The sequence below is a fragment of the Chiloscyllium plagiosum genome, unplaced genomic scaffold, assembly GCF_037043375.1.
Source record: "Chiloscyllium plagiosum isolate Xiang-an unplaced genomic scaffold, Cpla_swu_hap1 HiC_scaffold_4, whole genome shotgun sequence".
In the NCBI taxonomy this organism is placed as follows: Eukaryota; Metazoa; Chordata; class Chondrichthyes; order Orectolobiformes; family Hemiscylliidae; genus Chiloscyllium; species Chiloscyllium plagiosum.
Genome location: NW_028270142.1, coordinates 114,056,234 through 114,077,632, shown reverse-complemented (window position 1 = coordinate 114,077,632; position 21,399 = coordinate 114,056,234). Strand labels below are relative to the sequence as shown.

At 40.0% G+C, this 21,399-nt stretch overlaps 1 protein-coding gene across 3 annotated transcripts in view; it reads right to left on the bottom strand.

The window, feature by feature from the left end:
* map3k22 (mitogen-activated protein kinase kinase kinase 22) overlaps positions 1-21,399 on the bottom strand; it is a 121,967-nt gene that overhangs the window by 74,587 nt on the left and 25,981 nt on the right. For all 3 annotated transcript variants that reach the window (XM_043687909.2, XM_043687908.2, XM_043687907.2), the window contains exons 2-3: positions 9,796-9,878; positions 3,992-4,086 (exon numbers count right to left, since the gene is read on the bottom strand). In XM_043687909.2, the coding sequence (XP_043543844.1) occupies positions 3,992-4,086; positions 9,796-9,814 (114 nt within the window). In that variant the 5' untranslated portion in view covers positions 9,815-9,878. The remainder of the gene's footprint in view (positions 1-3,991; positions 4,087-9,795; positions 9,879-21,399) is intronic.

Sequence of the window (21,399 nt, the reverse complement as noted above, 5' to 3'; positions counted from 1 at the left end):
AGTGAAGCGCCAATGGAATTAGCTACCACAGAAAGCAAACAAGGCTACAACAATGAATGACTTTGAACAGGAGTTGGATATTGCATTTGAGTTAAAGGGATCAAAGGTCTTGAGGGGAAAGCAGGAATAGGTTAGGGAGTTGGGTGATCAGCTATAATCATGCTGAATTGCAAGATAAGATGAAGTGCCAAATGGCCTACTCCTCCTTCTGTTTTCTATGTTGACAAAATAGCAACAACAACCAGGAGAGCATTCAGCTGGTTAAAGAGCTAGAGGAGGTTATTTAGATAAGGTAAAAGTGGTAAGTGGTGTTTTAAAAGCTCATGCTTAAATTAAAGCAAGGAACTTGGAGTAACAATACAACAGTTAAGTGTGGAAATAACAAAGCAAAAATTAGGGTTTCAACAGCAGAGGAGATGTGATAGGAGCAGAGGTGGCCATTATGAAAGATGTTGAAACAGATTTCGTGACGGGAGGCCCAACAAGACCCCACCCATCATCGCTCTCCTCTGCCTGGTTCAATTTGTTCTCACATTTAAAAATTCCTTCTTTAACACCACCTCAAAAATAAAATACATTGTGTTGGGCCTCGTGGGTCCTGGCTGTGCCTATTTTTTTGTAGAATATTTGGTACATTCCTTATTCCTGTACCTCATTGGTCACCTCCATCACCTCTTTATCTGGTACACGTCTATGTCTGTCCTGATTTCATCTACTTTGCTCCCAATTTCTACCTCTCCCTTAGCTATCCACAGTCCACTTCTGACAATTCCCTTCTCTTCCTCAATCCGTCTGTTCCTACTTTAAGGAGTAGACTATCAAACAATATTCAAGCAAATTACTCACACCTACTTCGACTACACTTTCTCACATCCTACTTCCTGTAAGCACTCCAACCTATTCTTCCTGTTTCTCCATTTCCATTGTATCTATTCTGGAGCGAATGTCCACATCAGCAATTTTGGTATGTCTTGCGGCTGACAGTTCTCCAGACAACTGACCATAACATTTCTTGTTCTCACTCCCCTTCATTTCATGAGCCTGTTCACACTTTCCACCCACCTGTCTCTAACTGCCTGCAGCACTAGATCTGCTAAGATCTCTGTGTTCCTCCACATCTGATCTCTCACATAGCCCCAAGCTCATTCACCCCATCAGCTGCTATGCTTTCAGCTACCTAGCCACCACCTTCTGGAATTGCTTCTGTAAAATTTCTAATCCTCTCTGTCCTCCTTAAAATCTCTCTCTTCAACCAAGCTTTTGTCTACCATTTTTATAATTCCTTTGGCTTGCTTTCAGTTTCTGTCAGATTACACCTCTTGGGGCATTTTACTGCTGTAAAAGGTGCTATCAAAATGCAAGGTTTTTTTTGCAGGATATTCCTTGGAACAGAGAGTGTGAACAAGTGATCTGATAGAGGGCTTCAAGATGTAATATCTATACAGTGTAAACCAAGAAAAAGTATTTCCGCTTGCAAGAGGCTCAATAATTCAAAATCCTTGGCAATTGTGAGAAATCCTTTCCCTGATACAGTTGGCCAGAAACAGTAGTGGAAGCTGATAACATAAATACTTATTTAAATAGGAGTTAGACAGGTACTCAAGCAAGATAAACTTAAGAGTTGTGGCTAAAAGATGAAACTAAGCATGACCGCTATTTCAAAGAGCTGGAACAGGAGGATGGGTGTTTGTGGGTGCAGACAAGGAAGTGAGCAGAAATGTTTCATCTTTGTGGTAAAGAATAATTTGCGTTCCTCTAACTTGTTGCTGGCAGTTTGGGGCCAGTGGAGTGATGCTCGGGGATGTATGAAAGAAGCATAAAACAATGAGGCAGATCTTCAGATCTACAATCAAAAGGAAGAATCAACGCTGACGTATGTACATCCATGTGCTGTGAACTAAAACCGAAAATATATTGAAGAAGAAATTATTTTTTTTTCCAAAGGATCTATTTCTGGAGCTAAGGAAGGGCTTTGCTAGTTATTGAAAATAATAGCAAATACTAAATGACGTTTCCAAACGGAACACACCCTGGGTGAGAAGCTAGCCAGAGTCAACCGAAACAGATAACAAAGGAATGCTTTGATGTGCAAAACAGAACGACAAGTATGATACAAAGGAAAAGGGAGGAAAGAAGTATTTTGAACTCTTAAAAATTAAGAAGGATCTGAAAATCCAATTGAGAAACTCAAAGGCACTAGCATGGGATATAAACTTAATATGAGAAAATTGAATTGCAGAGAATTCACTGCCTATAAGCTTCCAGCTCTGCTAATAGTCAGAATGATTACGACATTCTTGACAAGACTCCAAAACAATCAAGATTAAAAGTACACTGTGGAATGCCTGAGTGCTGCACCCATAAGAAACAGCACTCAACATTCTCCGAAGGCTTGAATTGGCAGTGTCCCTCTCCCGCTGCAAATCACAAATCAAAGTAGTGACTGAGATTACAGGGGAGTGCCATGGCAGTAGCGTGAAATGTTTATCGTAAATCACTTTAAATTGTGATAAACAGTGCTGGGATACAATTTACATTTATACGATAGGGCAGTGCCTCTCTAGTTAACCTAAAGTGTCATGGTAATACAGACCGCATTAGAGAACATTCAATTAACCACACACCACAACTCACTGTTGTCTGACCTTAGGTCAGAAGTAAAGGTGAAGGGTTCAAAGAGTAGGGCTAGCAATGAATATTCTAAATACTCAGGCTTCAAAAGGACAAAAATAAGAAAGGGATCAGACATAAGGCCATTGGAGTGTTAGAGTTAGGGTGGAACAAGCCATGCAGAGCACTGAATATGTAAGTGAGAGTTGGCATTTTAAATTCAAGGAAGTCAAACTTCTGCCAGTCAAGAAGGAGAAGGCAAGGCTAGTCTTGCAATTGCAAAGAGAAATGCCAGTTAAAGAAGTCAGGATCAGAAATGTGCCATTCAATCCCTGGGTTTGGGTGGAATGCTCTTTGGAAGGTTGGCATGGACTCAATGGGTCTACCGCCCTGTAGCCAAACACTTCAACTCCCCCTCCGCCGAAGATATGCAGGTCCTCGGCCTCCTCCATCGCCACTCCCTTACTACCTGACACCTGGAGGAAGAATGCCTCATCTTCCACCTCGGGACCCTCCAACCTCATGGCATCAATGTGAATTTCACCAGTTTCCTCATTTCCCCTCCCCCCACCTTATCCCAGTTCTAACTTTCCACCTCAGCACCATCCTCATGATCTGTCCCACCTGTCCATCTTGCTTCCCACCTATCCACCCCACCCTCCCCTCCGACTTATCACCATTACACCCACCTCCATCCACCTGTTGCACTCTCAGCTACCTTCCTCCTAGCCCTATTTCCCCCCTCCCATTTATGTCTCCACCCCAAGGCTCCCATGCTCATTCCTGATAAAGGGCTTTCGCCCAAAACATCGATTTTCCTGGTCTTCAGATGCTGCCTGACCTGTGTTTCTCCAGCACCATACTCTTGACTCTAATCTCCAGCATCTGCAGTCTTCACTTTCGCTTCAATGGGCCTAATGGTTTGCTTCCACACTGTAGGAATTCTGTGATTCTATGACTGGATGTGGCAGGGTTGCAGAGCTTGAGCCTGATTCACTGAATGTGGGAGCATTTAAACCTTGCCTATCACTTGCTACTTACGACGTTTGCTTCTCAAAGTAGTCCTTTTAAATCGTTAGACCAAGTCATATTGTATCTACCTGTCCTCATTATTATTGCTTTAAGGCCCTCGTCTAACAAATTTTATCCTCACTTGTGAAAACAGCGAACTTGTTCTTGTGTCATTCATTGCAACTGTATAATGTAAATGTGTCTTTAACTGAAGAAGTCACGTTTCCTGGAGACAATTTGAGGTAGTGAACTAAGTATTATACATTTAAATGCAGATTTGGCATTAGCTCACTGAATTGGTCAGGTGACTATACTGACAAGACTTAACAACTTCAACTAAAGTTGTCTTGGTCTTTCCCACAAAGCTTACCTGATTGTTTTTGCTGATGTCATAATTTAGCAACTTTCTGCACTTGCCCAAAGCAGCCAGATCTTTCATAATTGAATTCAGAGCTTCCTGTTCATCTGGAAACAAAACAAAACCAAGAAATAATCAAGGTAACATGAAAAATACTAAGATATTTGTGTCCATTCAACTGGATGAAGTAAAACTTTCCAATCTATTCAATATCATAGATGATTTTTACTTCAACTTCAAAGAATTATTTTGAAACATTGAAATTAAACTAAACCAAGTTACTATCACCAGAAACAAAGTTTGCATGCAAATAACATTCAACTGCCTTACCAATATCTGAAAAAGGTTACTCAGCACTTAACACATGATAAAGAACTTATAATTATTTACCAATTTAATTGATCTCACCAGCTCTCAAAGCATCTTACAATGATGGCTGTGGTTTTAAGTATAGTGACTATTACAATGTAGGGAAGCAATGCAGCCAATTTATGCACAGCTTACTCCACAATGGCAACAAGATAAATAGCCAGGCAAAAACGTTACTTGATATTTGAATGTGATCCAGATCTTGCCACTTAAATACTGAAGCCTCCTCTGCCTTTAAGACAGAAATAGTGCTGAACATTGTGCCATCATCAGCAAACATCCCTATTTTTGACCTTATGATGAAGGAAAGATCATTGATGAGGCAACTGATAAGGGTTGGCCTAGACCACAACCCTGGAGGGAACCTCAGATGGTGGTACTCCCATGAATTACCATCATAATACTTCTAGGCTGTAGGGGTCAAGGTTTGGAAGATGATGCTGGAAGAGTCCTGGTGAATTTCTGTAGTGCATCGTGCAGATACAACACACTGCTGCTACTGAGTTTTGTTGGTGTTGACTAGTCTCCTAAGCTTGGCCCTAGTAGTAATGATGGTGGTAAGGATGACTTAATAGGTCAACAGATAGTAAACTGGATAGCAATGTCTCGCATACATGCAGTCAGTCAAAAATGGAAATAAGATATTTCTGCTTAGTTCCCCCACATGCAGCAATATATCAGTACTTTGCATATTTTCTGAAGAGTGAAACACACTGAAGAGTGTGATGCTGCTGTATTTAAGTGATATATGCATAATAACTGTGCCAGAAAAATTTAGGACCTGTTCTGTCGAATATTAGTAAACTTTTGGTTTTGTGACATGTTTTGATTTTTGCCAAGCAGCCGCTGCGAAATTGCAAGTTTTTTGCAAGGTAGCACTCCTATAGATTATAGTTATTTTTGGAAATTTAATATTTTTAACTTTTACTTTCTCCCGCTTTTATTTCTTCTTTAATTCCTTTTTACTTCCCTCTCTTTACTTTGACTTCTGTGCATAGTTATACATTGAATTAAACATTCGAACAGTTCCTTGCTCAGAGTGTGTGTGCTGCAATGAAGATTTGATCCAACTAGCTGAAAACACATGTTCTTATTTGCCCTGTTCACACAAGTTCCAGATCCTCCATAATAAGAGCCATGCGGTACTAATTATCACACGGCTGATATTTGCAGCTGAGACACTCACAACAATGCCTTTGGGCTAGTCTATGAAAAATATCTACCCCAGAAGGCTACAGAAGCTCAGCTTTTGAGCATGCTTAAGGTTAAAAAAATTAATAGATTCTGGATACTAATAACCTCAAACGATAAAGAATAATGCAGCAAAGTAGCATTGAGGTGGATGATTAGCCACGATCTAATTGGATGATGGAGCAAGCTGAATAGTCTACTTATTTTTCAATTTTCCAAATGTACACAATGAATGATAGTGCCGTTTGTCATTATCAAAAAGCCAAGCAACAAACTGAATTGAATGCTTAGAGGAGAAACAGGTGAATTTAGATCCGATTCCCAAAGCTTTCCATCACTGGTTGGTTTTAGTCCACCTCAGCACCTAATTACACAGATTGACTACTAAGATTATATTTAACTTCATTATTACTATATCAAGCAAATAACAAGATGACAGAAACCAAACTAGATGAATTTCTAAACTAACAACCTATAAATGTTTTTCTTTCAAGTGGAGAGTAACAAATTGGCTAATCCTAGCAGTTTTTATTTTAAATTTCAGATTTCCTGTAACTGTGTTGGTTTTATATAAGAGAGCCTCCATATCCGGAACTCATTCCCTAATTATATTTTGCTCACTTCTAACTTCTCTCACTGACTTCAAATGCTTCCTCAACCACGTGATGCTTTAGCACTCCTCTCACTGCACGATGTTCGGTTAAGTTGACGACATTATCCAAACCTAAGTTGTTAATCTATATAAATAGTACATGCAGGCATAAACTTCACTTAATACATAGGCAACCCAATCTCCACTTCCCAAACTCGCCCAACTCAATTAAACAATTGATACTGGGTACTTCAGAGAGGCTACACTGCATGAGGCAGACCCAAATAGCTAAAATACCATTACCTCACTCAGTTGTACAGTGACTACAATTTAATCATAGAATATTTCTGCAACAGCAGTCTCAACAAGAAAAAAAAAGTGTTGATTCGACAAAAACTGGCCAAATTGGTAATAGTACCACAGGAAAAAAACGCTTATGTCCAAAAGTCTACACATACTTCAGCAAGAGAAAATTCTTTTTGTGATGAACTAAAGATTGAGTAAAAACCTTTTCATAATAACATGTGGAGGATATTCAGTCCCTTGAACTACTTTGTCATTTAATTGAATTGTCACTGATCTATTCCTTGATAGAAACTGGAACTTGGAGCAAATCATTCGACCCTTCAACCTTGGAGAAAGTGAGGACTGCAGATGCTGGAGATCAGAGCTTAAAAATGTGTTGCTGGAAAAGCACAGCAGGTCAGGCAGCATCAAAGGAGAAGGAGAATCGACGTTTCGGGCATAAGAGCCCGAAACGTCGATTCTCCTTCTTTTTTGCTGCCTGACCTGCTGCGCTTTTCCAGCAACACATTTTTAGGCCCTTCAAGCTTGCTTTATCATCCACTACAAACATGGCTAATCCTCTATCTTTATGTCAAATCCCCGTTTTCTCCCCATGAGTCATGATGCCTTTAAAGCCTAAAAATTTATCTATCTCTTTCTTGAATATATTCAGAGACTCGGTCTCTACAACCTTCTGTGGTAAAAGATTCTGCAAATACATTTACCTTTTAAGTGAAGAAATGTTTTTACACAAATTGTTTTTTAATCCTAAGTGAGTCTTAAAGTACCCCACATCCTGAGACTGTATCCCCTGGTTTGAGAAAATATTTTCACTGTATTTAGTCTTTCTGGCCTATTTGATTGAAACATGTAGAATTCTATCAGATTCCCTGTCATCTTTCTAAACTCTAGCAAATTTAGGACAAGTAAACCACTCTCTCCTCAAATGGACAGTTCTGCCTTTACTGGGACCAGCTTTGTACCAGCCTATGCTGCACTCCCTCTATGACAAATATATTCTTTTATAAATAAGGAGACCAAAATTCTAAAGCAGTCCTAGTCCCTCTGAGGCAGGCTTGAGCTGGAAAATGTTTGTCACACAAGTGCCAGGAAATGAGTATCTCTTGATCTTCCACTACATTGTCACTGCTGAATTCCCTCACCATCAACACTGTGAAGTTCACTACTGAGCAGTAGCTTAGCTGTACCAACCATTTAAAGGTAGATAAATCCCTGACTTGGTTAGGTGTTTCCCAGAACTTTGAGGGAAGATAGGGAAAAGATTTCTGTGCCCCTGCTAAGATATTAGTATCATTGCTAGCCAAGGGTGCTGAAAGGTGGGCTAATGTGGTGCCGTTATTTAAGAAAGGTAGTAAGGAAAAGTTAAGGAACGATAGATCAGTGAGCCTGACATCACTGGTAGGTACGTTGTTGAAGGAGACTCTGAGTAACAAGACTTACATGCATTTGGAAAGACAAAGACTGATTAGGGGCAGTCAGCATGGCTTTGTGATGGGAAGTCGTATCTCACTAACTTGATTTGAGTTTTTTGAAGGAGGTGACAAAGAAGATTGATGAAGGCAGAGCAGTAGGCATCGTCTAAACAGACCAGCAAAGTGCTCAACAAAGTTACACATGGTACAAAAAGCGTGTACCCAAAAGATGCAATGCAGCAACCGGCCAAGACCATTTCCAAACCTGCACACCCTCTACCACCCAGAAAAACAACAGCAGCAGGTACACATGGGAAAACTATCATTTGAAAGTTCATCTCCAGAATTGACACTATCCTGACTTGGAAGTATGTCACCATTCCTTCACGATTTGACTGGAGCAATTGGAGTTCGTCTCTCTATACAATATTTTCAAGAGTACTTGGGGATGGCCAATAAATGCTGGCCTTCCCAACAACACCAACATCCCAATAACAAAATAAAATGAACACTAAGTTAGACACCCTCAGGCATTAGGTGCACAAGGGCAATTAGTTAATTTTCTTGTGACACTGATAAATTGCTTTGTAACGTTGTGAAGATTTTTGCTGTTAGCATTTATAAATGGGAATTCAGAATTAGATGTACTGTAACGGTATAGTGGGACAATATTAGGGTGAAGGAAAGATTTTTTTAACTGAAATGTGGATGTTCCCACATTCCAAGGATTGTCACAATTCAATAACAGTTTACCACCACTTTCCAAAGGCAATTAAGAATGGAAACAAATGATGGTTTACTCAACGATACTGACATTTTGTGAATAAACATATAGATCAAAAGGATTTTTTAAAAACACTTAAAGGAAAACTATACAATCTTTTATTCTATGCTTATATAACTGTTGTCGACAGCTAACTTACGACTTCTAGTAATTAACAGTATATCACCCCAGTACAAAAAACTCTAGAGACATTTCAATTCAAAAGGGCTATTAAAATTGTAAATTCAGTGGAATGAATACTTGAGAATTGAAATTCCTAAAGGTAGTTGATGAGCATAAGGCAGTGCACCCCATTTTGGCAGAGTATTAATATTTTGGATTTCTGTCCCTTGCACTGTGCCTCAGTGTCGGGTGAAGGCAGAATGAGTGTGTTATTTGCATAATGCACATACCCACCTCTCACCAATGACTGGACAAGGGGATGGTCTAAATCTACTCTGTTTTTACTGGCACGACCATCCCAATGAAAAATAAGTCTCTGTTATTTTAAAATCGAGACAACAGAAGAGCACTAGCAAACAGCAGTCCTATCCCCTCTGGATGATGCAAGTCTTCAGGAAGTTCAGCAGAGGAATCATTCTTAAAAACTCTTTATTCTTTAAAGCCTAATGATAAAACTGGTGACATGTGCTTTAATGTGTTTTTTTTTAAATGCTTTAACACATGTTCCTGGACACAGAGGAGACTTCATTTCTCAAATATCAGATTCACAACTATGAGAGTACCCTGATGTGTTATAATTCAGAAAGCTGAAGAGCCCACTATAGTAAATTGCCCCTTAAGGATTGGATGAAAGCAAAGCATTACACAAAAAGCAGTGTGTACATGAATAAGACAACTCTGTTCACAAACAGGTAATCACTGTAGTGATATACAGGGAACAAAGCAAAACAGTTCACTTCCAATGAAGTCCCAAGAAAGGTTAGGATACAGAAATATTTGGCTCAATTGATCTCTTCCTCAATATTTGCTTTGCTCCCAAAGTTTAGGGGTAATAATCCTCTTTTGATTCTATAAATTATATAGTACTATCTTATCCTTACAACATCTAAGTTAGCTAAATGATTTGTATTTCTTTTGGACACTAAGCTGCTGCATGTAATCACTAGTTTTGTTTTACCAGTCTGAAAATTTTAAAAAGTGGACATAATGGATTACTTACCCATGCTTACTGTCAACATGAGGACAAGCTTTCTGTTTGTTAAAGTAGCAAATTCTGGACTATCTTCCCATCACCAAGTCACACTACAGGGGAAAAAGATGTGAAAGTATATTTACTAATAAAGTATAGCATATTAAACAAAATCTCATTTAAAAATATGCATAAAGTCCACTTTATTAAAAAAATTCTTAAAAGTAGTGAATCTGTCAAAGTCTTTACCACAGAGAGTTGTACAGGTTGGGTCATCTAGTATATTCAAGGCTGAGATAGAAACATTTTTAGAAGTAAAGAAATGAAAGGTTATGGGAAAAGGCAGGAAAAATGAGTTCAGCATTATCACATCAACCAAGATCTCGCTGAATGGTGGAGTAGACTCGATGGGATGAATGGCCTACTACTAATCCTATGGTCTAACATGAGAAGAGCATCTTCAATCACATATTGCCTGACAGTTTCAGGTTCAATCGGTGATATGACCTTTTTCCTCACCTAACAATAACGAGGTGATCAGAGATAGTAAGGAATAGTTCAGCATATAAATAGTCTTCTGTATTTATACAAAAGAACAGAAGTTGAGGGGGAAGACAAACAAATTCCATTTTACCATGGATGAAGGTTAACATTCAAACATTGACGAAGGCTGCCAACATTCTGGCCAACATTTTTAATTCAACAAATACTACTAAAAAAAATTGATTAACTGGTCATTCTTTCTGAAGCAGAATGGTTAATTAAGAATAGTTGCTTCATTTTGCGCAAGTGAGAATCGGGTTAGAACGGCCAGTTGGATGGGAGAGTGGGGGATGGGGTCAGCAGGGACCCATTATTTGTGTGGGGGGGGGGGTTTGGAGAATTGGGAGGGAGAGCAAGGAGATGGCAATGTCCCTGATAAGGCCAGCGGTTCTGCACATAAAGCTTCTGGTACTTTGTACCGAACAGCAGCCTGCGCTGTCAAAGCTGCCAGGGTGCTCAGACTCCTTCCACTTTTACCCACAAACCAAACATTTGCTACAGAGCCAGAACTGGGCTCACACAAGTCCCTTAGATGACAGCATTCATCCAATTATGGGGCTCAAATGGGGCAGGCGGGCAGAGTATCAGACACTTTACCCTCCTCTATAATGTGGTGGACAAGATCAGGAGCAGGTTGGGTAGAGGGTAGGCTGGCCATCAGAAGGAAAAGGTAAAAACAATGACTGCAGATGCTGGAAACCAGATTCTGGATTAGTGGTGCTGGAAGAGCACAGCAGTTCAGGCAGCATCCAAGGAGCTTCGAAATCGACGTTTTGGGCAAAAGGCCTTCATCAGGAATAAAATATTTTTATTCCTGATGAAGGGCTTTTGCCCGAAACGTCGATTTCGAAGCTCCTTGGATGCTGCCTGAACTGCTGTGCCCTTACAGCACCACTAATCCAGTATCAGAAGGAAAAGTCAGTAAGACAAGCCAATGACACAGACTGGGCCAACACGTTTTCCAAAAGTCAAAATGAGCTCATGTACGATCAAGACATTAATTTTCAAGTATGACTGTTTTCTTCGTGGCGCATCCATTTTATATATGCCCTCGTCACCTTCAAACACACTGGAGGGTGGAAGGGAGATAACATTCTCCCTCCCCCAATCATTCTCTCAAAGTATATTAAAGAACCTATGGCCCTATGTTGGAAACAGCAAAGGAGTTGTTCCCAGTGATCTGGCTAATACTCATTCCTCGATCAACTTCACAAATTGAGGTTACCTGGTCGCTGACATCATGCAATTGTGAAAGCTTATTCTGTAAAAGTTAGCTATCCCATTTCCATTAGAACAACGGTGTCTACGCATCAAAGCTATTTCATTAATTGCAAATTGCTTTGGCAATAAAAATGAAAGCATTTCTTTTTTCACATCCATTCACTCTAGTCTAACGGCAGCAACCTCTGAGATGCCCGATTTTAAAGCCTGACAGTTACTTCCCACCAAATTCCCAGGGGCACTTTGATTGGAGCGTCAGTAAGCAGCAAACATGTCCAACTTGCTCACACTGCTCACAGTCCAATTAGTTACTCACTGGGCCATGTTCTTGCCAGAGTTAATTCAACCTCCATTTATGTGAAAATCACTGAATAGGATTTGATGTGCTGCATACTTGAACAGGCTGCAAACACACACTGCATGGGCAAAGTTACCAGATTGCTACTGTGTACGTAGAACTGGAATGCAATGTTGCCTTCAGTGAGTGGACAAAACATTTGGGGGGGCAAAAAGTTTTGTATATTTTTCAAAACAGAAAATTTTATTAAAGTTTGCATCACTTTTTGTGCAAAGACATGAGTAATCTAAACTTTATGCAGCAATTATGTAGCAACTGGACTTCCTGAACTGTCTAAACCACAGACTGAATTAAGCAATAGCAGTGTAGAAATAGCCCATAGTATTACATTGCTGAGCATCTGGACAGAAAGAAAGATCAACAATAAAAAACATATTCAGTACATAAAATGCTGGATTTTAACTGGAGTCCTGTAAGTTGATCTCATACAAGCACAGGACAGTTGAGTACAGTCAGTACTGTTGTCTTTTGCAAAGAGCTAAAGAAACTGATATGATGTGCCAGTTGTTGGGATGTACAGCCTACAGACTTGGAATCACATTACCAAGACGCAGAACATAACTAATATTAATGTGATTCTGAAATTATCAGCACGTCATGAATCATCCCTAGTACTGTATACCACAAGTTACACTAACAACCAATTTAAGATAAACATCTGGGTTTGCAAAGTGGCTCATTTACTCTTGCTAGAAGCTACACGTATTCATAAGCAGAGGTCTGTCCTCTGCAAACTGAAAGTACATGTCCAGGCTTTGCACCTTTACCAATCAGAGTCAACTTTCCAAACAATCACCATCTCTTACAGTAAAAACATTCCCTTTGAAATTTGGCATTTTGTGTCTGTCATGAAGACTGCAAGACAAAAAGCTTTCTCCAATTCAAAAAAATATTGTGTTGATCAAGGATTAAAAGGGGATTGAGGCAAAGTCAGGAGTGACAAATAACGAGGTACTTTTTTTATATTTGCAGGATTGACTGTTAAACTAGCATTTATGGACACCATCTAATTGTCTCTGAGAAACTGGTGGTGTTTTTTTAACTGAGTGATTGCTAGGTTATTTCAGGGAGCAGTTAAATCAACCACTTTGCTGTGGCTCTGATGTTATGTGTAGACAAAATAGGTAAAGTCAGTGAATTTCCTTCCCGAAAGAACATTAGCCATCCAAGTGGGACTTTACTACATTCAGGTTATTCCACAATTATTACTATTATTATTGTTGTTAATACCAGCTTTTAATTTCAGATTTATTTAATTGTTTCAATTAAAAGTTGCCAATTGTGGTTCAGGGATTTGAACTCATGGCTAAAATTTGATATCATCTCATCCAGCCTCCACTGAGTTAAAATTAGTCTCATATCTCCGGATTACTGGTCTTAGCCTCTGCATTACTAGTCAAATAACATAAGCGCTATGTTACCCGCATGACAGTTTACTTTCTTATAATAATGACTTGTTACAAACAATCATTGCCATGATCATCATTACTGTGAAAATGTTTACATTCCACTCGCTTCCATGGTGGGATTTGTCCAAACAGCATTAGCCTGACCTCCTGGATGAACTAACCTGGAGACATTACCACTCTGCCACCATCTCCGTGCTCAGGGATTTGGGAGGGGTAGACAGTTAATTGACTAGGACTGCAATTCTTGACCTAAACAAATAATTCCAATAGAAGCAAACAGTTGGTGACGAAGAAACAAGAATTGGTTGTAGCATTCCTGCACAATGAAGGGGCAAGCTGATGCAAGAAAAGTCAATCTATGGATAATGCACATAAGGGTTGCTGGTAGCCATCAGTCAGCACTACCAGAGTTGAAAATTACCAGAAAATACATCCACATAAAAGTACAAGGTTCTGTTTAAAAAGGAGACACAGTCCCGACCCCTGCACTCTACAAGCCCCAAACATATGCAGTTAACTTTATTTGTAAAGACAGTACATGCTACAAACCACAACCAGGACAGTCAAGCCCGGCGTTTAAAAAAAAATACTTTCCACTCATTAGTACAGCACTGTTTTATTTTAACAACACATTTGCAGAACATCATGGTGTTGTATCCTCTATTCAACATGTGAGAACGAAGGATGTGATAGTCCATCTGTTTTGAATCAGATATTTCAAATGCAGCCAAATCTCTCCATCAGATGTTCCACAGCCCTGAAAGAAAAATACTAGAAAACCCTTCAGGGACTGATTTCCTCTGATTTTAGTAACTATTTACATAAGTTTGCTGAGCTCCAAACAACATTAGTCACAAGCTTAGCAATATTTAAAAACCACTTACATTTATATAGCACTTCTAACATAATGAAATATCTCTATACATTGGAAAGAACTGTTATAAAATAGTATTTGATGATGAACTACGTAAGGAGATATTAGACCAGAAAATGTATGTTTTAAGGATTATCTGAAAGGGGTTGGGAGGAGGGTGGTCAGGAGCTTTGAGGAGGGAGTGAAATATCAAGATATGGAAGTGGTGTGGCTCATTGAAGACATGAGAGAGGGGGGTGACCTCAGACTATGGCTAGGCTAGTGATGGGAGGATGTTAACAGGCGAGCACACATGCCTCACTTGCCCCATAAGAAAAGATACTCACCATCCAATCCAGCCGTTCTCAGCTCCCTTCAACTATAGGGTCGTCACCTCTATAGATGAAAGTAAACTGCTGTAGTGAGACATCATGTGTTTCAATAATTAAGGTACAAAATCTTTAGTGATCATGCAACAGATATTATATAATGGTGGCACGGTGGCTCAGTGGTTAGCACTGCTGCCTTAGAGCGCCAGGGACCCAGGATCGATTCCAACCTTGGGCAACTGTCTGTGTGGAGTTTGCACATTCTCCCTGTGTCTGCGTGGGTTTCCTCCAGGTGCTCCGGTTTCCTCCCACAGCTAAAGATGTACAGGTTTGGTGAATTGGCCATGCTAAGTTGCCCACAGTGTTCAGGGATGTGTAAGCTACGCGCATTAGTCAGGGTAAATATAGGGTAGGGGAATAGGTCTGGGTGGGTTACTCTTCAGAAGGTTGGTGTGGACTGGTTGGGCCGAAGGGCCTGTTTCCATGCTGTAGGGAATCTAATCTAATTGAACATTGCTAAGATACTATGAAAGTTGGGTACAAAGAGGGGGTGCATAAGTTTTTAGTTTGCTTTGGACGTAAGTAAAATATTATGACTTATTCCTGAAGTACCTTGACATCATTAAGAGTCAATTTTATAGCATGAAACTGCAAGTGCACCCATTTATATGAGGAATGCCATTTCCCTTTCATACAGGACAGATGGACCAGATTCTCCTGGAGGTTCAACAGCCTTTAGTGGATGTGATTGGACTCTTCAGAGAGTCAGTGTGAATTTGATGGGCTGAATAAGCTGCTTCCATACTTTAGGGATTCCATGATTCTGTTCTATTGATTCTATAGCTGAGGATAGATTTACTAAATTAAATTAAATAATAAAATAAATTAAATTGAATGAATTCAAATTTCACAATTTGAACTGGTAATAGTTGAACTCATGACTTCTAGTTTACCAATTCAAACTGTTATGCAGCAAGCTCATCAGGTGAGGATGGCATCCAGTTGGATTGTGGGTGGCTGATTGTTGTTTGCTTTCTAGATGCATTTAGTACCGTATTCAGTACAGTCTCTGGGCCCTAACAGCATTCCGTGTTAGGTACTGCAAGCTGGTGCTCCAGAACTAGCTACACAATGGCCAAGCGTTTCCAGTGAAGCTCCAACCAAGCATCAACTCATGTTGGTGTACATCCTGTCCACCAAAAACAGGGACAAATCTAACTAAGCCAATTGTCATCCCATCGGTCTACTCTCAATCAAAGTGTTGGCAAGCATCATCAATTGCACTAACCAGTTGGACTTACTCAGTAACAACCTATTCAATAATGTTCACTGGCACAGTGGTAGTGTCCCTATGTCTTGGCCAGGAGGTCCATATTAAAGTCCCAACTACTCAGAGGTGCACAATCTGTGAACAGGTTGATTAGAAACACTCAGCATTAGACCTTGTTACAGCTTTTACCTAAAAATGAATTGCTGAGATATGTTATTGAAGCTTTCTGTCTTGCACTCATCAGAACAAATGCAAGAATGCCAAATTTCAAACTTCGATTTCTATTGGATGAAAAAAATATGGTGGTTGGCTAGGAAACTGACCTTGATTTATTGAGATGTTGTAATGGAGAAAGCAAATGAGAGTAACAAGATCCCCAAGCTCCAAGGTGATTCAAAAATGGTGCAAGGCTTGAATATATTCCTTTTGTTTGAAGAGAGAAGTCCAGCATGTGAAAGTGAACCATGTTACAATTCAGCTGCTTATCTCATTACTTGAAATTGCACCCACTGATGCACTCATTAGCAGTATCACATCTAACAGTAATCTTTTTGGTTTGAGTTTGCAGACTACCTGAGTAAAGTCTGCACTGAAACCACTACAAACAAAAGAAACTGCTATTTGATTTGAAAAGCTACCACTGGGCTGTGTGGCCTATGTTTCTAACATCATACTGGCACCAAAGTTCAGATAGGATATTAGTTAATTGTGTGGTAGGCAGAAAATCTTTTTAGATTGACAGAAGTATCTTGTCAGTGGAACATGCCACTGATCCTGCTCCTTGAGAAATTCACTAATGGGTTCTCCAGTACTGTGCACAGTAAGCTTATCTTCTTCATTCAATATATGCAATGTGATTTGTATAACTCCATGTATAAGATTGACCTTAACAGGAATCTTCTAAACATAAGTCTGACACAGAAATAGAGAGCATCAAAATCATTCTGCAGGATAAGCTTCCTTATCAGGTCACAGTTTGCAATATCTGGTACTAACTCACAGATGAGCCAAAGCCACCACTTTCAGACCTGATAAGTGCTCAGTCACTCTTAAATTACTCTGGAAATGCCATGTATCTAAAAAAAATTGACCAGCAAATAATTTCATGCTGCTCTAATGGCCATACGAATGCATTTTCCGGCCTTGCACCTGGTTTGAATTAGCCAGGAGCTTGGGAAGCCTATGTTTCCGCCATGCATTCTTCACGGCAACGTCTTGGCTAATCAGAGTCAATTTTCCAACCAATAAACCCCATTTTCTCCTGTAATAGTAAATTGCTGGGATTGTTTAAAATGTGGCATTCTTGCATTTGTCCTGATGACAAAACAAAAAGCTTTGGCAATATGTCACTCTTTTCAACACTATTCACATTCTGTCCTACCAGGCAACTGTACGGAGACAAGGAAGATATCTTTCTTTCAGAGAATCAAGTATATTTGGAATGCTCTTCCCCTGATAATAGCAGAGGCAAATTTGTTGAATATTTTTATGGTAGATAATGGAGTTTTCATAATAAGAAAGTCTAAGGTTATCAGGAGGAACGTGCAGCTGTGGCCACAATCCAAATTACTGAATAGCAAAGCATGTTTGAGGGGCCAAATGGCCTACTCCTGGTCCTAAATAGTATACTAGTATATGTCCTCCCCTGTCCCATCTCCACTCCTACCCACCTTATATCTAATATTTCTTTATCTATCCAATAAGCATTAAGCCTCCTACCAGGTCAGATCGATCTTTAAAAAGATTCTCCACAACGCTTAATTTTAATGTTGCCATGCCAACATTTAATGTTACTCATGGGACATGGCCCTGTATTTATTGTACGTCTATTGTTGCGCTAGAGAACATGGCAGTGAGCTGCCTTCTTACTGCTGAAGACCATGTGCTGCAGATGGACCCATAATTCCATTAGGGAGAGAGTTCAAAGACTTTAACTGAATGACACCAAAGGAACAGCGATATGTTTCCAAGTCAGGACGGTGAGTTGCTTAAAGGGGGAAACTTGCAAATGGTGGTGCTTCCTCTGCTGTTAATACGGAGTTGAACAAACAACAATTTGCAGTCTGAACATGCTCAGTTAAACACAAATTCAAAACTTTTGTCTGATTTACCTAGCCTCGATCCATACCTGGCCAAGAGACTCAGCATTGAAATCCATATTAGGATGCAATGTTGTTGTACTCAGCTATCCACAAAAAAATGCCTGAGAAAGCTAGAATCGATGCATTAATATGCAAGTGAATTTTAGCAATGCAAGTCGCATTTATTATCAATCTCTCTGCCACTGAAAATGCTACTTTGCAAATGTGGAATTGTATTCCTTCACAATTTATTGTCAGAGATTTTAATAATGGTATTCCTTTCCTTTATCTCTTTTACCTCTATGATAATCTGATCTTTCATCATCTCTTGTTCACTTCTGAACATTATTTTGCAATGCATCAAATGTAAAAATTTATACTTCCTGGTTAGCAGTCTACATGCTCAGCAAGTTTTCTCAATCTGATTGGTTGAAAGTCATGGTGTTGCACACCACACTCAAAAATAAGCAAGGTTTTCTGTACAGGGTGTCACACTGCTTACGACTTCCAGTAACAGAACATTACTACTCAAAAGCTTGTGTACGTTTTGAGACAGCTGTCTGCATAACAGCAATGAGCTGCTGTGCACTAAACACAGGATCGCTAAAATTTCAACGTGTGATTTTCTCATTCATTCTCAGGATTTTGGTATCACGAGCAAAAATAGGCACTTTTTTTGTCCATTTCTAGTTGCCTTTGAGACACAAGGGACAGAGCTTTACAGGTCTTCAGAGATGGTATGGCAAAGCGAGATGAGTTGGCCTATCTGTCCTTGCTGCAATTAAGGTTAGGAGTTGGGAAGGTGTTGAGCTTGCCCATGGATCAATTGAATGGTCACTTAAGAGCCACCTCCCACCACCACTGGGATTTTACTCAGCACTGTTGTGGAACTTGCCAGGTGAAACCATGTGCAATAGGGGCCTCTCCCAAAAACAAAATTCACCATACTACACTCTTCCAAACGAGTTTGCCGTACACCTCCTTCCCTGAGATCACGGCCCCCCACTTCTATAACCAGGGCCTGTCAGCCCACCCGGGTGAGACAATTAAATTTTATATGTTTCTTCTTTGAGACTGTCTACATTCCTGTCTGTGGCCACAGCTCCCAGTTGAGTTGAGTTAAATCGTTTCACGCAACAAGTTGTTGTAATTTGCAATGTACTGCTTGAAAAGATCATTTCATTACATTCTAAACTGTGGGCCAAAAGACATCTTTCTTGTTATGATTCTAAAACAAGTGGTGAAAGGCCTTCTGCACGAACAACTGCACTTTTTATGGCATTTCTTCGAAAATGTGTTATAACCTTTATTACAATACTTCACATCATGCTTGGTCAAGATACATCAACTTTGCATGATGCTGGCATGAGGTTGATGTTGCACATTTGGTAGGCAGTCCTTTTATTCAGCATATTCACACACTTTCATGTTCGCTTTAGGTGGAATGAAAGGATGAACATATCAGGAATGCTAACAATGTCCACAAGATCAGAAAACCATAAGACCATAAGAAATAGGTACAAGACTAAGCTATTCGGGTTCACATGCCCGCTATGCCATTCAGCAGGACCATGGCTGATCTGACATTCCTCATTTTCTTGCTTTTACCCCATTACCCCCTGATGTCCCTACTGATCAAGAATCTATCACTGCCCTAAATATACACAAGGGCACTGCCCCCACTGCTCTCTATAACAAGGAGTTCTAAAGACTCACTACCCTCAGAGAAGAAATTCCTCCTCATCTCAACCTTAAAATTGGTGTCCCTTAATTCTGAAACTATGTCTTCTGGTCCTAGACTCTCCCACGAGGAGAAACAGCGTCTCAACATTTACCCTGTCAAACCCCTTGAGAATCCTGAAGATTTCAATGTGATCATGGCTTTTTCTTCTAAAGCTAATTAGGTTAGGGTCCCAACATGTTAGCCTTTGCTTTATTGGTCAGAGTATTGAGTACAGGAGTTGGGAGGTCATGCTGTGGCTGTACAGGACATTGGTTAGGCCACTGTTGGAATACTGCATGCAATTCTGGTCTCCATCCTATTGGAAAGATGTTGTGAAACTTGAAAGGGTTCAGAAAAGATTTACAAGGATGTTGCCAGGGTTGGAGGATTTGAGCTATAGGGAAAGGTTGAACAGGCTCGGGCTGTTTTCCCTGGAGCGTCGGAGGCTGAGGAGTGACCTTATAGAGATTTACAAAATTATGAGGGGCATGGATAGGATACTTAGACAAAGTCTTTCCCCTGGGGTGGGGGAGTCCAGAACTAGAGGGCATAGGTTTAGGGTGAGAGGGGAAAGATATAAAAGAGACCTAAGGGGCAACTTTTTCACACAGAAAGTGGTATGTGTATGGAATGAGCTGCCAGAGGTGGAGGCTGGTACAATTGCAACATTTAAGAGGCATTTGGATGGGTGTATGAATAGGAAGGGTTTGGAAGGATATGGGCCGGGTGCTGGCAGGTGGGACTAGATTGGGTTGGGATATCTGGTCGGCATGGACGGGTTGGACCAAAGGGTCTGTTTCCATGCTGTACATCTGTATGACTCTATGCTTATAAAACAATCCCTCCATATGAGGGATCATCCTAGTGAATCTCTGCTGAAACAACCTCCAATGAAATAATATGTTTCTTTCGAAAAGGGAACCAAAACTATTCACAGTACTCCAGGTGTGGTTTCACCAGCACTTTGTTCAGTTGCAGTGTGACTTCCTAACTCCTATACTCCAAACCCGTTGAACTAGGATCAACATCCTTTTTTTAATTCCAGAAGTGCTCCCACATACAACTGAACATTTTATTTCCCATCACCAAACCACTTGTGGTTTTTTTCTTGTATTTATTAATGACCACCAGTAAATTATCCGCATTATTCAACTGATTATGTACAAGTCCATTTAGGGCAATGAGCCAACATTCCATTCGCATTCCTGATTTCCTGCTGCACCTGGTGTGTTGGCTTTCTGTGCCCACCCACAATACAACATGTTGGATTACAAATAGCAACATTTGACAGACTGTTGCTGCATAGCCAACTGCTGGCAACCAGAATCAACAAGATAACAAAAAGAAACAACTTTAAGGCATTGACTTGGTAATTCCAATGTAAGCTTGTGGCACTCCGCTGGTCGCAGGCCTCCAGTCTGAAAAACAACCCTCCACTACCACCCTCTGTCCCCTACCTTTGAGCCAGTTCTGTATCCAAATGGCATAGGTTACAATTAAGGATGGATCAACCTTTAAAATTAGCCATTAAACCGTGTCTAAAAGATTGTCACAGTTTCTTGTATTTGAGGTAAACAGCAGTACATATGCTCACGGCACAAATTCCATTAATATATGAAGTGGACAAAACTATTCTTACTCTTCGCAAAATGAAGAGGTATTTTGCTCAGGCATTGAAATATTCAGCAAAAGACAGCTTGCCACAAAACATAGGCAGTTACATGAAAATAAAACTACTTTAAAACTTTGGTGCTAAAATAACGGCTTCTCATTTGCACATTGCCAAAGGCTCTCTTAGAATTGGCTGTGACCTAGTATTTCCAGTCGTGATGTTGACATTTTCTAAA